Source organism: Stegostoma tigrinum, chromosome 46, assembly GCF_030684315.1.
Source record: "Stegostoma tigrinum isolate sSteTig4 chromosome 46, sSteTig4.hap1, whole genome shotgun sequence".
Lineage (NCBI taxonomy): Eukaryota > Metazoa > Chordata > Chondrichthyes > Orectolobiformes > Stegostomatidae > Stegostoma > Stegostoma tigrinum.
In genome coordinates, this window is record NC_081399.1 from 9,206,436 (window position 1) to 9,221,207 (window position 14,772).

At 46.8% G+C, this 14,772-nt stretch overlaps 1 protein-coding gene across 5 annotated transcripts in view; it reads left to right on the plus strand.

Moving 5' to 3' along the window:
• LOC132207392 (SLAM family member 5-like) overlaps window positions 1-14,772 on the plus strand; it is a 41,527-nt gene that overhangs the window by 16,178 nt on the left and 10,577 nt on the right. For 4 of the 5 annotated variants that reach the window (XM_059642891.1, XM_059642892.1, XM_059642894.1 and 1 more), the window contains 3 exons: window positions 1,416-1,673; window positions 4,316-4,636; window positions 10,499-10,783. In XM_059642891.1, coding sequence (XP_059498874.1) covers window positions 1,487-1,673; window positions 4,316-4,636; window positions 10,499-10,783 — 793 coding nt within the window. In that variant the 5' untranslated portion in view covers window positions 1,416-1,486. The remainder of the gene's footprint in view (window positions 1-1,415; window positions 1,674-4,315; window positions 4,637-10,498; window positions 10,784-14,772) is intronic. The other variant, XM_059642896.1, reaches the window with a different exon arrangement.

The following is a 14,772-nucleotide window of genomic DNA, read 5'->3' on the forward strand; positions in this document are numbered from 1 at the left end:
TCTTGCATTTATGTCTTATGTTAACTCAACCACTAATGCATATGTCATTTAAAACTAGCGAACAGAATAGGTTTCAACCAGTTAAACAGGCGCTCATTGTTGATAAATGTTTGTGTCAATTCTGATGTTTGACCTTCCTGCCTTCAAATGCTGCTTTTCCAGTTTAATATAGAGTAAAGCTCCCTTGACACTGTCCTCATCGAACACTCCCAAGACAGGGACAGCTTGGGGTTAGATACAGAGTAAAGCTCCCTCTACTATTTGAAACTGAGCTGTCCCCATCAAACATTCCAAGGGCAGGAACAGCACAGTGTTAGATACAGTGTTTTTTTACTATTGTTGTTTCTGGCCTAGCCAAAGCTTAAAGAATCTAAGGGCTTCAAAATGTCTTGGAGATGGTTTTTCTTTACTACGTAAAGGTAAAGACACCTTAGCCCTGCTATCTTAATGGAGAGAGAAGACTGGTGGTGGTCTAACCAGAGGGTCACCCCACGTCAGGCAAGGGGAGAGGTTGAGAAGGAGACTCCTTCACGATAATCTCAGGCTCCACAGGAATTAACCTCAATTGTTGATGTCGTTTCTCCCTGATGCTAGCTCACAATGAAAAAACAAAAGTCTGAATAGCTGATTCTACACTGACAACCTGAAAAATGTCGTGGTTAAATCTGACCAAAATGGAGGTTGCTACGTGAACTTTTAGCAGTAAATGATGGCAGGAAGTAGTTGACATAAAGAAAAAAATGCAGAATGCAAGTGATCTTAAGGAGGAGCGAGGGAGAAATAGCGAAAGCAATAGATAGAGAGATGAACACAAAGTGGTTATAGGGACAGAGAGAGGATAGCAAAATGGGTCATTGCTCATTATTTCAGGGTGTAGGCTAGTAAAGCTACAAGTGAGTATGTGAAAACCTGATTGGCATCTCAACCAATTCCGTGCCTTTGGAAATGGAATGGGTTGTTGAAAGTTTTTTTTGTTATCAATAAAGGGAGCATGGAAAGTCACATAGAGTAAATGGAAAACTCTTCTTATATGTGAGTTTGACTTCATAAATACAGGCAGAGCTATAAGCAGTGGTAGGAAACTGAATAAAGGAACAGAATGCGTCATGTGTGGTTGGAGCAAAGTGTGTAAAGTAAAATTAAGAGAGATATGTCTACAATAGGCGTCACTCACAGAGAAGAGTATGAGGGAGGAGGAGTGGGTCTCTCAAACAGTACAGAGCGAATGAGGGGGTCACTCAAAACAGTAAGCGAAATGAGGTGTCACTCCATTAAAGGGGTACCGAGAAACCGAGATAGTCTGGCACAGAAGGAATCACATAATTGGCCGGATACGGGGAATGCTCCGAGAGGCTCTACACAGCCTGGGGTACGGGGATGGTATACTTGTCTAAGTAGGATACATTTTCTTTCAGATGCATACGTCTTTCCGTCTAACCTCTGATGAAGGGTCTAGGCCCGAAACGTCAGCTTTTGTGCTCCTGAGATGCTGCTTGGCCTACTGTGTTCATCCAGCTCCACACTTTGTTATCTTGGATTCTCCAGCATCTGCAGTTCCTATTATCTCTCCTCATTTTGCAGTCTGGTTACTTCCTCCTCTCTCTCGATGGCGATGTGTCATTTGAATCTGAGACGGGCTTGTGAGCTACTTATTATCTCTGCCTTCTGTGTTGGTGGGTAACAATTTTTATATCCATTTTAATTTAAAGATCAGCTCGCACATGTCCTGAACCTTTCCACTGCACATACATGTAAAGACTATTCCGCCCACTGTGCTTATCGAACTGGAGGATTTAACCTGGCAAATTGTCTAAAATCCATTCCGTCTCAGCTTCTCCTTTATTCCCTGTCTCTCTGGCTCCACCCATGGAACACTATAAGTTCCATCTTCAGCTCCATCACATTCAAATTCCTCATCCTTGATCACATCCTCCCTACGTAGGCTCAGCAAATAGGCTCTGTGTCATCTCAGGCCTGTGGTTTCTTGCTCTGCTTTGACCTGTTCATGCTGGACTAACTCTTCCATCACTGGGGCAGCACAGTGGCTCAGTCGTTAGCACTGCAGCCTCAAAGTGCCAGGGACCCAGGTTTGATTCCAGCCTCGGGTAACTGTCTGTGTGGAGTTTGCACATTTCCCTGTGTCTGCGTGGGTTTCCTCCGGGTTTCTCCCACAGTCCAAAGACGTGCAGGTTAGGTGGATCAGCCATGCTAAATTGTCCATAGTGTTCAGGAGTGTGTGGGTTATAAGGGGATGGGTCTGGGTGGGATGCTGCAAGGGGCAGTGTGTGGACTTGTTGGGCCAAAGGGCCTGTTTCCACACTGTAGGGAATCTAAATAGACCACATTAGTGAATGTGCAGGTGAACAGCTGTCTGATGTGGAAAGCTTTTTTTGGGGCCTGGGATGGAGGTGAGGTGGAAGGTGTAGGGGCAGGTGTAGCACTTCCTGTGGTTGCAGGGAAATGTGCCGGGGATGATGGAGCTAGTGGGGAGTGTGGAGTGGACAAGGGAGTCATAGAGAGTGGTCTCTCCGGAAGGCAGATAACGGTGGGGAGAGAAATATATCCTTCATAGTGGAGTCAGATTGCAGGTGGCAGAAGTGACAGATAATGATGTATTGAATCCGGAGGTTAATGGGGTGATATGTGAGGACACGGAGGATTCTGTCTTTACAGAGAGAGAGAGTTCTGTCTTTGTTTTCATTGCGAGGAGGGGGATGCGCTGTTCCCAATGTGGCCTCCTCTACATCTGTGAGACCAAACAGAGGCTTGGAGACTGCTTTGCAGAGACCTGTGTTGGGTTCACAATAAATGACAACACCTCTAGTTGCCAACCACTTCAACTCACCCTCCCACTCCCTGGACAACATGTCCATCCTGGGCCTCCTCCAGTATCACAACGATGCCACCCGGAAACTGAAAGAGCAGCACCTCATATCCTGCCTCGAGAGCCTACAATCCAATGGTCTCAATGTGGACTTTACTACCTTCAAAATCTCCCCAGTCCTGGCCTCATCCCATGACCAACCCTCCCCCTTATCCCTGCCTCCTTGATGTATCCATCGTCTCTCCCACCTATCCACTCTTCCAACCTCACTGACCAATCCCCACCACTGCCTATCTGCACTCACCTATCACCATCCACCTACCTTCCCCAGCCCAACCACCCCTCTGAGCCCCCTTCCCCTCCCCCATTTCTGAAGAAGGGTCCGGACCCGAAATGTCAGCTTTCCTGCTCCTCTGATGCTGCCTGGCCCGCTGTGCTCCTCCATCTCCAGACTGTGTTATCTCAGAATCCAGCATTGGCAGCTCTTACCATCTCTCAGTCGGCAGGGCGCCTGGTCTCTGATGCAGAGGAGCACTCACAATGTGCATTCAATTTCTGAACTGGCTCAGGTTTCCATTAAACTTCCTCATTGTTAACCTTGTCCCCCAGGTTAAAATACCACCAGTTATCATCCTCTCTCTCTCTCTCTCTCTCTCTATGAGGAGAGTCTTCACTTTGCATCTAACCCCGTGCTGTCCCTGTCCTGGGAGTGTCTGATGGGGGGGACAGTGTAGAGGGAGCTTTACTCCGTATCTAACACCGTGCTGCCCCTGTCCCTGGGAGTGTCTGATGGGGGGACAGTGTAGAGGGAGCTTTACTCTGTACCTAACCCCGTGCTGCCCCTGTCCCTGGGAGTGTCTGATGGGGGGACAGTGTAGAGAGAGCTTTACTCTGTATCTAACCCCATGCTGTCCCTGTCCCTGGGAGTGTCTGATGGGGGGACAGTGTAGAGAGAGCTTTACTCTGTATCTAACCCCATGCTGTCCCTGTCCCTGGGAGTGTCTGATGGGGGGACAGTGTAGAGTGAGCTTTACTTTGTATCTAACCCCATGCTGTCCCTGTTCTAGGAGTGTCTGATGGGGGGACAGTGTAGAGGGAACTTTACTCCGTACCTAACCCCATGCTGCCCCTGTTCTGGAAGTGTTTGATGGGGACAGTGTAGAGGGAGCTTTACTCTGTACCTAACCCCTGTGCTGCCCCTGTTCTGGAAGTGTTTGTTGGGGACAGTGTAGAGGGAGCTTTACTCCGTACCTAACCCCCGTACTGCCCCTGTTCTAGGAGTGTTTGATGGCGACAGTGTAGAGGGAGCTTTACTCCGTACCTAACCCTGTGCTGCCCCTGTTCTGGAAGTGTTTGATGGGAACAGTGTAGAGGGAGCTTGACTCTGCAATGATTAACTTGCCTGATTTCTGTACATTGTATCAATAATTAGATCCAAAGCAATTCTTGTCTTGTTCCACACTGACTGACCGTGTCCTCTTGTTCCCTCAGGTCAGAGTCAGTCCTTATATCTGCCTGTGAATGGATCCCTGGGCCAGTCGGTCTCCCTACCTGTAGAGGTGCCAAACAATACGACGGTTTCTGAGGTTAGCTGGACACAATCTTCAACCAAAACCAAAATTGTTGGATTGGCAAGAGGCAGCATTGAATATTTTGGCAGTGAAGAGTACAAGAAACGGATATATTTTCATCCTGGGAACTTCAATCTCCAAATCAGTGACTTACGGAGAGAGGATACTGGGCAATATGAGGTAACTGTAACTGTAACTTCAGGAAAACAAACATTTGAGACAGTTCAACTGGATGTTTACGGTGAGTAAAACTATCGAACCTGCCTTGCTTTCACCTCTTATGGACCCTGTTTCATGATGGGGGGAGGTGATTTCCTAGTGGTATTATCACAAGAGCGATAATTCAGACCCGGGTTCGAATTCCACAAACTTCTGGAATTAAGTCTAATGATGATCGGGAAACCATAGCGAATTGTCTGAAAAACCCATATTCGCTAATGTCTTTCTGTGATAACAAGGTGTGGAGCTGGACGAACACAGCAGTCCAGGGCAATGTGCCACTTTTAATTACCTGGAATGATCCTGCCATTATCTCTCTGCCTGTATATTCTGTGCCTGTGTGCCTCCCTCCACTTCACCTGACAAATGCTTGTGATGTTAAGCAAACCTGTTGGATTATAACGTGATGCGATGGGACTTCAGATTCTGGGTTTTCCATGTTTTACTAGGATCGTCTGGTCTCAGACGACCAGCTCCTTGCTCCTGGGGCTGGACATAAAGGAGACTGGGGTCCCAACCCCCAGGAACAGAAAAGGTTAAGGGACAGACAGTGGGAACTGCAGATGCTGGAGAATCTGAGATAACAAGGTGTGGAGCTGGATTAACACAGTAGGCCAAGCAGCATCAGAGGAGCAGGAAGACTGACGTTTCGGGTCTAGACCCTTCTTCAGAAATGGGGTCTTTCTGGAGAAGAGTCTAGACCCGAAACGTCAGCTTTCCTGTTCCTCTGATGCTGCTTGACCTGCTGTGTTCCTCCAGCTCCACACTGTGTTATCTCGGATTGCCCAGCATCTGCAGCTCCTGCTGTCTCTGGGTGTGTTTCTGCACCTTTTTGAGACTCTATTGAGATGAAACGTGTTACGAACCAGCGCAACGTTATCCTTCAACAGCAAACATGGGGAGGAAAGGTGAACAGCTTTCAGATGTTTGCAAAAGCGGTTGCAAACTAGCCCCTAGCAGTAGGAACCGACGCCAGGAAACATGTTCGCACTATTACATTTCGGTAACATTGACCTGCCCGAGACATTTCCCAGAGTTGTTCCCAGCAGTGAGGAGTTTGGGTCAGGAATATGCTTGCCCGAGACTATGGAGGAAGCTTTAAACAAAATACAGGGAAAGCACGAGGCTGTTGTAGAAGGGAGTCCGCGCCAGGCTACAGTTGGGGGGGTGGGGGGCGGTGGTGGGATTTCAGGGGCTGCCTTCCCTTGGGATTTTCCTGCTGCTGTGCAGATCTCCGATGCCTTTCCACTCCCACGATTTGCAGAGGCGATGGTCAACGTGAATGCCCGGCTTGAAGGAAGGATGCCGAGGAGAGGGGCCACAGCACGGACACCAGAGGCTGACCGGCCGGCCGCTCGCTGACAACGCTGCGAAAACGGGAGTCACAAATAAAACGGGAAACACAGCTCGCTGCTGAGCCCCGGCCACAGCGTCGCGGGCGTCGTGTCCTCCGAGTGACTCGCCCATCGCCAGCTCGGCCAAAAGCAAGTGATGCTGGGCCGAGCGAAACCACAAAACCCCCAGACACAGACCCAGTGCAAACACGGCAGCCAGGAGCATGAACGTAAAGGCGGCGGAGAGGCATAGCCCCATCAATTTGTCCACCAAACACCAGACAGAAAGGCATCAGTTCCTGCTCACACCAAGAAACAACTAGTAGCAAGCCACCCAAAAGACTGGCAACGTTTCAAACTGTTGAGTCTCCCTGGTCGGACGGAACTGTTCCAAGTTCCAGAAAAAAACAGCTAGAAAGGGAACGATGACAGGGTTCACCTGCAGACCAAGCTCCCTTGGACCTTCCGAGGAGGCAGGCTCAGCCAAAGGCAGGGGCTCGCTCCCCCCACCCACAGGGAAAGAAAGAGAGGAAGCAGCTTCTCAGTCCCACAGAGCCAGACAGAGAGGGTCTGCGTAAATCTACGGCAGACTCAGGAACATGAGACCTCATTGTTGTGCCGCCTGCTTAGTGCCAGGGTTTGAGACATCTGCTCAGGGCTGGAGAGCAGCTTCCATTGGGATGGGGAGGATACGGTCATCGTGGTCTTAGCCCATGCCAAGAATGTAGGCGAACAAAGAAGGGCATTCTGCATTGTCATAGTGAGGAAGTATGCGCCAAGTTAAGAACCTGAACCTCAAAGGCAATAATCTGTGAATTAATTCCTGAACCTTTGTATGTTGGCAGAGTGAAACTCAGCATGTGAGATGAATTTAATGCTCGAAGCCTGGTTTGGGAGAAGTGGTTTCCCTCTTTGGGTCATGGGTACAAACACTGGGAAATGTGAGAACTGTGCTGTTGTGTCAGTTCTCCACCTAAGTATATGGCTGTTCTAGTGACCACCAGAACTATGGAAGTAGAGAATATTTAAATTCGCATCGTGGCAGGGAAAAATCAAATTTGGGAACATATAAATAGAAGAAGGGAAGAGAGAGAGGCATCGACATGGCAAGTGAGAAACCTTACAAAATGATTATTTAAGAGTAAATCAACAACTAGAGGTGACAAAAATAATAAAATGGCCAAAACCAGATGCTTTGTACTTGAATGTATGTAGCATTCAAAACAAAACCGATGAAATGAGCGCATATATAGAAACACATAAATACAATCTGGTCAAATTTGTACAGAAATAGCTGGTGAAGGACATGAATGGGGAACTGAATGATGAAGAATAAAGGGCATTTAGGAAGGACAGAAAACTCAGAAGTGATGGAGAGGTGGCCCTGCTAATTGATGATGGAATGAGCACAAGAAAGAGGGATGAGTTTAATTTTAAAAGGAAGGACATAGAAGTGGTCTGGGTCAAGAGGAGAAAGGATAAATGCCAGAAATCACTGCAATGGCATGGTGGCTCAGTGGTTAGCGCTGCTGCCGGACAGTGTCAGGGACCTGGGTTTGATCCCAACCTTGGGTGACTGACAGGGTGGAGTTTGTACATTCTCCCTGTGTGTGCGTGCATTTCCATTGGGTGTTCCTCCCACAGGCTGGTTTCCTCCAACAGGCCAATGATGAGCAAGTTAGGTGGACTGGCCATGTTAAATTGTTTGTGGTGCTCAGGATGTGTAAGTTATGTGTGTTAGCTGCAGGGATAGGGTAGGGGGATGGCTCTGGGTGGAAAGCTTTTGGAGGGCCAGTGTGGGCATGTTGGGCACAATGGTCTGTTCCCATGCTGTGGGAATTCTGTGTTCTATGATCAGTGGCAGCGGTGTGCAGGCCACTAATAGCTACTAAACAGTAGGATCGAGAATGAGAGAAGAAGTGGAAACGTGTCAGAAAGGACATGGGAGATTTTATTCTGCATGTAGATTGAGCAATGGTATCATTGATTCAGTCTGTCTGATTAGCCATTAACCAACTCCAAGATAGTCAGCTCCCTCATTGGCTCAATGACATATTGCCCCAGGAAACAGTGCATAATGCTGTCTATGAATTTGTTGTAGGTTACTATTTCTTTCCAACTTGATTAACCCAATCAACATAAAGATTAAAGTCTCTCATAGTTATTGTTTTATCCTTTTCATAGGCTCCTTTATTTGTTGATTTATAGCCTATCCTGCAGAGTGGCTACTGTTTGGAGGTCTGTACACTCCTCCTAGCAACATCTTCTTTCTCTTGCTGTTTTCTCTCTCCACCTAAATGGACTGTACGTAGTTCGAGCTGAAATTATCTCAAACAATTGTCCTCATTTAATCTCTTATGAGTAATGCTCCCCCACCACCTTTTCATCCCTCCTGTCTGTCTGAGAGGTTGAATATCCCTGAATGTTAACTCCTCAGTTTTGATCTCCTTGTAGCCATGTTTCCATAACGGCTAAGAGTTCATATCCATTTATCTCAACTGGCATCAATTCATCCACTTATTCTGAATGTTTTGTGCAATAAGGTTTTAACGTTGTCTATCAGCATATTTCACCACACTTCTACGAGTCCTCATTGCAATGTGACATTCACACATTCTGTCCCTTTTTTCTGACCATAATCAGCCCCATCACTAACCTGCAATGCTCCCTTCTCCTTTACCTTTGGCTTTCTAATTTCCCATACAGCTGAACTCTCCAAAACTGGAGGCCAAAACAATGCACAGTTCTCCAAGTGTGGTCTAACTGAGAGATGTGGAGACCAAAACTGTGTACAATGCTTCAAGTGTAGTCTGACTGAAGAACATAGACGCCAAAACTGTGTACAATGCTTCAAGTGTAGTCTGACTGAAGAACATAGAGGCCAAAACTGTGTACAATGCTTCAAGTGTAGTCTGACTGAAGAACATAGAGGCCAAAACTGTGTACAATGCTTCAAGTGTAGTCTGACTGAAGAACATAGAGGCCAAAACTGTGTACAATGCTTCAAGTGTAGTCTGACTGAAGAACATAGAGGCCAAAACTGTGTACAATGCTCCACTGTAGCCTAATTGAAAGATGTGGAGCTCCTTAGAGTTGCTTCATGCTCCAAGTGTGGCCTTACTGAGGGAAATGGAGACCAGAGCTTCTCTGCTTTTCAATTCTCTCTATTGCTGAAGTGGATTTCAGTGCGGTAAGTTGTGAAGAGACCATATCTTTTTATTTCTCTGTTTTTAATTCTAGTCTGAAATGTGAAAAAAGGCCTATTTTAAGAACCAAAGATTGTTGAAGGATTGCTGCATTTTCTAAGACAATTTACCTGGCACCCATTGTTAGTACTGCTTATACTGCTGCTTGTTCAGGCAGTGGGGGGATGTCTAGTTACACACAGGCTGTGTGCAGATGAAGATTTAATCAGCAACAAGTAGATGCATGGTCGGTGAAGTGGCATGGTGGCAAGTTATTGATGGTAAAGGCCTCCTGCCTGCTGACAACGATGTGATTGGCTCTCATTTAGCTGAACAGGTTATGGATATGAAAGTTTCAGGAGAGGTCTTGTGATCTCTAAGAGAGAAGGAGCTGTCCCTTTTCTCTGTCGTAATAACTACCCCAAGCCTGAAGAAAGCCACGTGCTGTAACTTGTGAATTTTTTAACCAATATGTCAGAGACTTCATAAGTGTGAACCTGTCACATTGTACCTCCTGCACAGAAGAGAAAGTTACTAGAGGAGGAGAACCAAGGAGACAACGAAAGAATCAAATCCGACAAAACAAAAACTATTGAACTGCTGTTCCAGTCTTCACCATCACCCATAACCACCACGCTATTTTACGCCTGTCTGTGCATGTAAACAGAGGTGGAGTTTGTGAGTGGGAGTTAGAATTTGATGTTGTAGAGTTATATGTATGTAGTTCCTAATTGTATATCTGCAGTTGGAAACAATTTATGGATAAATATTATAACTGCTGTTAAGTAAAGCAACATGATCTGTGATTTTTATCCATGTGGTCCAAAAAACAGGTAAATTGAGGATTTTGTGAACTTTTAAAGAAAAATCTTTAACATCTTATGATGCCCCTGGGAGTAGTGGGGTGTGATTTCCAATGTGATAGCTCAGTGAGGTGTAACTATTGACAAAATCACAGCTTTACCAACCTGCATGAGTACAGTTAGAGGTGGTTCATGTGCACCTTGAGATCCCTTTGCTCAGCTATCAGCACCTCACAACTCACCAGATTGAAATTAATTTCTTTAAGAAATGCTGATATTGCTGGTGAAGTAAGTTCTGTGTAAGTGATGGTGCCATAATTTATGTTGCTCATAGTCACACACTCATTCACCCTTTGCGCATGAATTTACTCATAATGATACCTGTGACTTGTTTGAACTTAATGTATGAGGGAAAGTGTCAATGTGTCTGATGGAGAAATGAGCAGGAATGAAACTTTCCCTGGTGTCGGTTTGAAGTGGGGGGATTGTGCTAGGAATTGAGTTACAAACAAGGGTTTCCAGCGCTTCCTCATGTGTTTTTGCTTTTCAAACTGAATTTCAGAGGCTGTGACAGGAACAAACGTCAACATTGTAAACATTGCTAAGTGCAATGTGACGCTGAGGTGCTCCGTGAACGCAGGCAGTAACGTCAGCTTCACCTGGTGGAGGGGACAGGAAGCGTTGGGAAATGAGCTCACCCATCGTGTCTTTGAAAATGGAGAGAGTTCACAGCTTTTGTTCACAGCAGAGCCCAATGAGAGAGCTGTGAGATGTGAGGCCAGCAATCCAGCCAGTCACAAAACGGCAGAGATCAAACTGGAAGATGTCTGTAAGGGAAGTGTATCTGGTGAGTGTCACAGAAAGCAATAAGCTACTGCATTCAGGCATAAAGCCTGTCCTGGGAGTGTTTACTGGGGGACAGTGTAGAGGGAGCTTTACTCTGTATCTAATCTCGTGCTGTCCCTGTCCTGGGAGTGTTTGGTGGGGCCAGTGTAGAGAGAACTTCACTCTGTATCTAACCCATCTGTCCCTGTCCTAGCAGTGCTTAATTGGGACAGTGTAGAGAAAGCTTTACTCTGTATCTGACCCCCATGCTGTCCCTGTCCTGGGAGTGTTTGATAGGGGACATTGTAGAGGGAGCTTTACTCTGGATCCTACTCCATCCTGTCCCTGTGCTGGGAGTGTTTGATGGGGGACAGTTTAGAGAGAGCTTTACTCTGTATGTAATCCCATGCTGTCCCTGTGCTGGAAGTGTTTCGTGGGGCATTGTAGAGGGAGTGTTAGATTAGATTCCCTACAGTGTGGAAACAGGCCCTTCGGCCCACAAGTCCACACCGCCCCTTGCAGCATCCCACCCAGACCCATCCCCCTATAACCCACACACCCCTGAACACTACGGGCAATTTAGCATGGCCGATCCACCAAGCCTGCACATCTTTGGACTGTGGGAGGAAACCGGAGCACCCGGAGGAAACCCACTCAGACACGGGGAGAATGTGCAAACTCCAAACACATAGTTACCCGAGGCTGGAATCGAACCCGAGTCCCTGGTGCTGTGAGGCTGCAGTGTTAACCACTGAGCCACCGTGCTGCCCTTACTTCCAGGTCAAAAGAGTAGAGAGGGCTTCACTCAGTATCTAACCTTGTGCTGTTCCTGCTCTGGAAGCGTTTGATTGGGGCAGTGTAGAGGAAGCTTTATTCTGTATCTCACCCCTTGCTGTCCCTGTCCTGGGAGTATTTGATGGGGGATAGTGTAGAGGGTGCTTTAGAACATGGAGCATAGAACATTACAGCGCAGTACAGGCCTTTCGGCCCTCGATGTTGCACCGACCTGTGAAACCAATCTGAAGCCCATTTAACCTACACTATTCCATTATCATCCATATGTTTATCCAATAACTATTTAAATGCCCTTAAAGTTGTCGAATCTACGACCATTGCAGGCAGGGCATTCCACGCCCTTACTACTCTCTGAGTAAAGAATCTGCCTCTGACATCTGTCCTATATCTTTCATGCCTCAATTTAAAGCTATATCCCCTCATGCTAGCCATCACCATCCGAGGAAAAAGGCTCTCACTGTCCACCCTATCTAATCCTCTGATCATCTTGTATGTCTGTATTAAGTCACCTCTTAACCTTCCTCTCTCTAACGAAAACAGCCTCAAGGCCCTCAGCCTTTCCTAGTAAGACCTTCCCTCCAGACCAGGCAACATCCTAGTAAATCTCCTCTGCACCCTTTCCAAAGCTTCCACAGTCTTCTTATAATGCAGCGACCAGAACAGAATGCAATACTCTAAGTGTGGCCGCACCAGAGTTTTGTACAGCTGCAACATGACCTCATGGCTCCGAAACTCAATCCCTCTCCCAATAAAACCTAACACACTTTATGCCTTCTTAACAACACTCTCAACCTGGTTGGCAACTTTCAGGGATCTATGCACATAGACACCGAGATCCCTCTGCTCATGGAGTGTCGACAGTGTCGAGAGAGCTTCACTATCAGTTTAGTTTCAGCTTAAAAGGGTAGACAGAACTTCACTCTCTATCTGCCCCTCTGCTGCATCTACACTGCGAGTGTTTGCTGGGGATGGCGTGGAGAGAGCTTCACTTTCTGTTCACTTCCATTTTAAGACAGTGAAGCCAGTCTTGCTCTGTATCGATCCCTGTGCTGTCCATGTCTTAGAAGTGTTTCATGGGGGCAGTGTAGAGCGAGCTTTACGTTCCTTTAAAGAAACTGGAAGTAGCTTTACTCTGGATCTAACCTTGTGTTGTACCTGCTGTGGGAGTATGTGATCGGGTCAATGTTGAGAGCCCTTCGCTGTTACTTTACGTTAAGTTTAAAAGAGGAGAGAGATTCCCTGTGCTTTACCTGCCCTGGGAGGGTTTGATTTGAATGGTTTTTACCAAACGGTGGGGTATGTTTGGGAATGGCGGGGACGGTAGTAAAGAAAATGGAATGCAGTGTTCACCGCTAAAGTTGTTGAAGTCAATCTTGAATCGTGAATGCTGTAACGGGCCTGATGGTAAAGTGAGGAGCTATTCCTCCAACCTGCTTTCATCTTTGATAGCATGTGAGTGAGATAGTACGTTGAAATAACAACAGCCCGGAAATTTATTCTAGGACATATTAAAAAGACTGTGGCAGGAAGGGATAGAGGGGTGCTTCCCAAGGTTTTTCCATTCATAACCTCATTTTGAGGATTGAAAATTGTTGCAAACCCCTAATCCCAATTGGGAACTATAAAGGAAGGGAGAGAGACCGTGAGAGAGAGGTGGAGGTATGCTGTGTTGGTGTGGGCTTCTCTGTTAGTATGCAGCACACTTATTATAGCCTAGAACTGCATGACTGTCATTGCTTACTCGGGGGTGACGGCCCCAAAACATCTTCTGACCTGGCTTGGGTCTCAACACCCACTTAGGGAAGTGCCAACACATGATGTGCGAAGCTAAGAGTCAACCAACAGATCAGACAGAATTTAGAAAGAGACTAAAAGGATCAGAGTAACGGCTCTGTGCCTGAACGCATGTACCATTTGAAAGAAACAGATGAACTGGGAGGATAAACAGAAATGAATGAGCCTTACAGAGCCTGGGCTGCAGGATAACGTGGAATGGAACCTACAGGAAATTTAGGAATGGCTCAAAACTAGAAGAAGGTGGAGGGGTATCAGTGTTGGCAATGATGATATTAAACAATAGAACAGGATGGCCTAAGAGCAGGATGAAATTCTGAAGGCAGAGCTGGCTGAAGGGAGTTGACAAATTCGGTTATATGATAGGTCAAGACACGTGAGGTGGCAGGCGTTGCAGGGAATATTTCTGAATGTGCAAAATAGATCCATTGCAGTGAGTAAGTAAATTATCCAAGGCTATTACATTAATGCTCAAACCGCAACATTACAGTCAGTCTCCAACTGATAGCAAAAGGGTATAATTGTGCAAAAACAGGCAACAGATAAAATAAGGGAGTGTCAAGGGTTAAGTAGAAAAGGCAGGAATGTGGTGTGATGCAGTTCAGATTAGGTGCGATCATTTTGAATAGTGGAGCAGGCATGAGGAGGCAGATGGCCTATTCCTGTCCCTATTTCTTAAGGTCTGATTGTCTAAGTTTGGACACAGCACAAACACAAGAAAGAATGGCCATAAAATTAAGAAAATTCGTCAAGATACAATCATTAACACGGGGGGAAAGGAGGTGGAGAGAGAGAGGAGACAATGAGGGACAGTGTAAGAGAGCTAGAGTAACATCAGGAGGGATACAGTCACTAACACAGGGCGCTGGGGGGGAGAGGGGTTACTGAGTGACAGTGTGAGGGAGAGGGATTAACATCAGGAGGGATACAGTCAGTAACACAGCGCGCTGGGGGGGAGAGAGGTTACTGAGTGACAGTGTGAGGGAGAGGGATTAACATCAGTAGGGATACAGTCAGTAACACAGGGCGCTGGGGGGGAGAGGGGTTACTGAGTGACAGTGTGAGGGAGAGGGATTAACATCAGTAGGGATACAGTCAGTAACACAGGGCGCTGGGGGGGAGAGGGGTTACTGAGTGACAGTGTGAGGGAGAGGGATTAACATCAGTACAGATACAGTCAGTAACACAGGGCGCTGGGGGGAGAGGGGTTACTGAGTGACAGTGTGAGGGAGAGGGATTAACATCAGGAGGGATACAGTCAGTAACACAGGGCCCTGGGGGGGGAAGGGTTACTGAGTGACAGTGTGAGGGAGAGGGATTAACATCAGTAGGGACACAGTCAGTAACACAGAGCGCTGGGGGGGAGAGGGGTTACTGAGTGACAGTGTGAGGGAGAGGGATTAACATCAGTAGGGATACAGT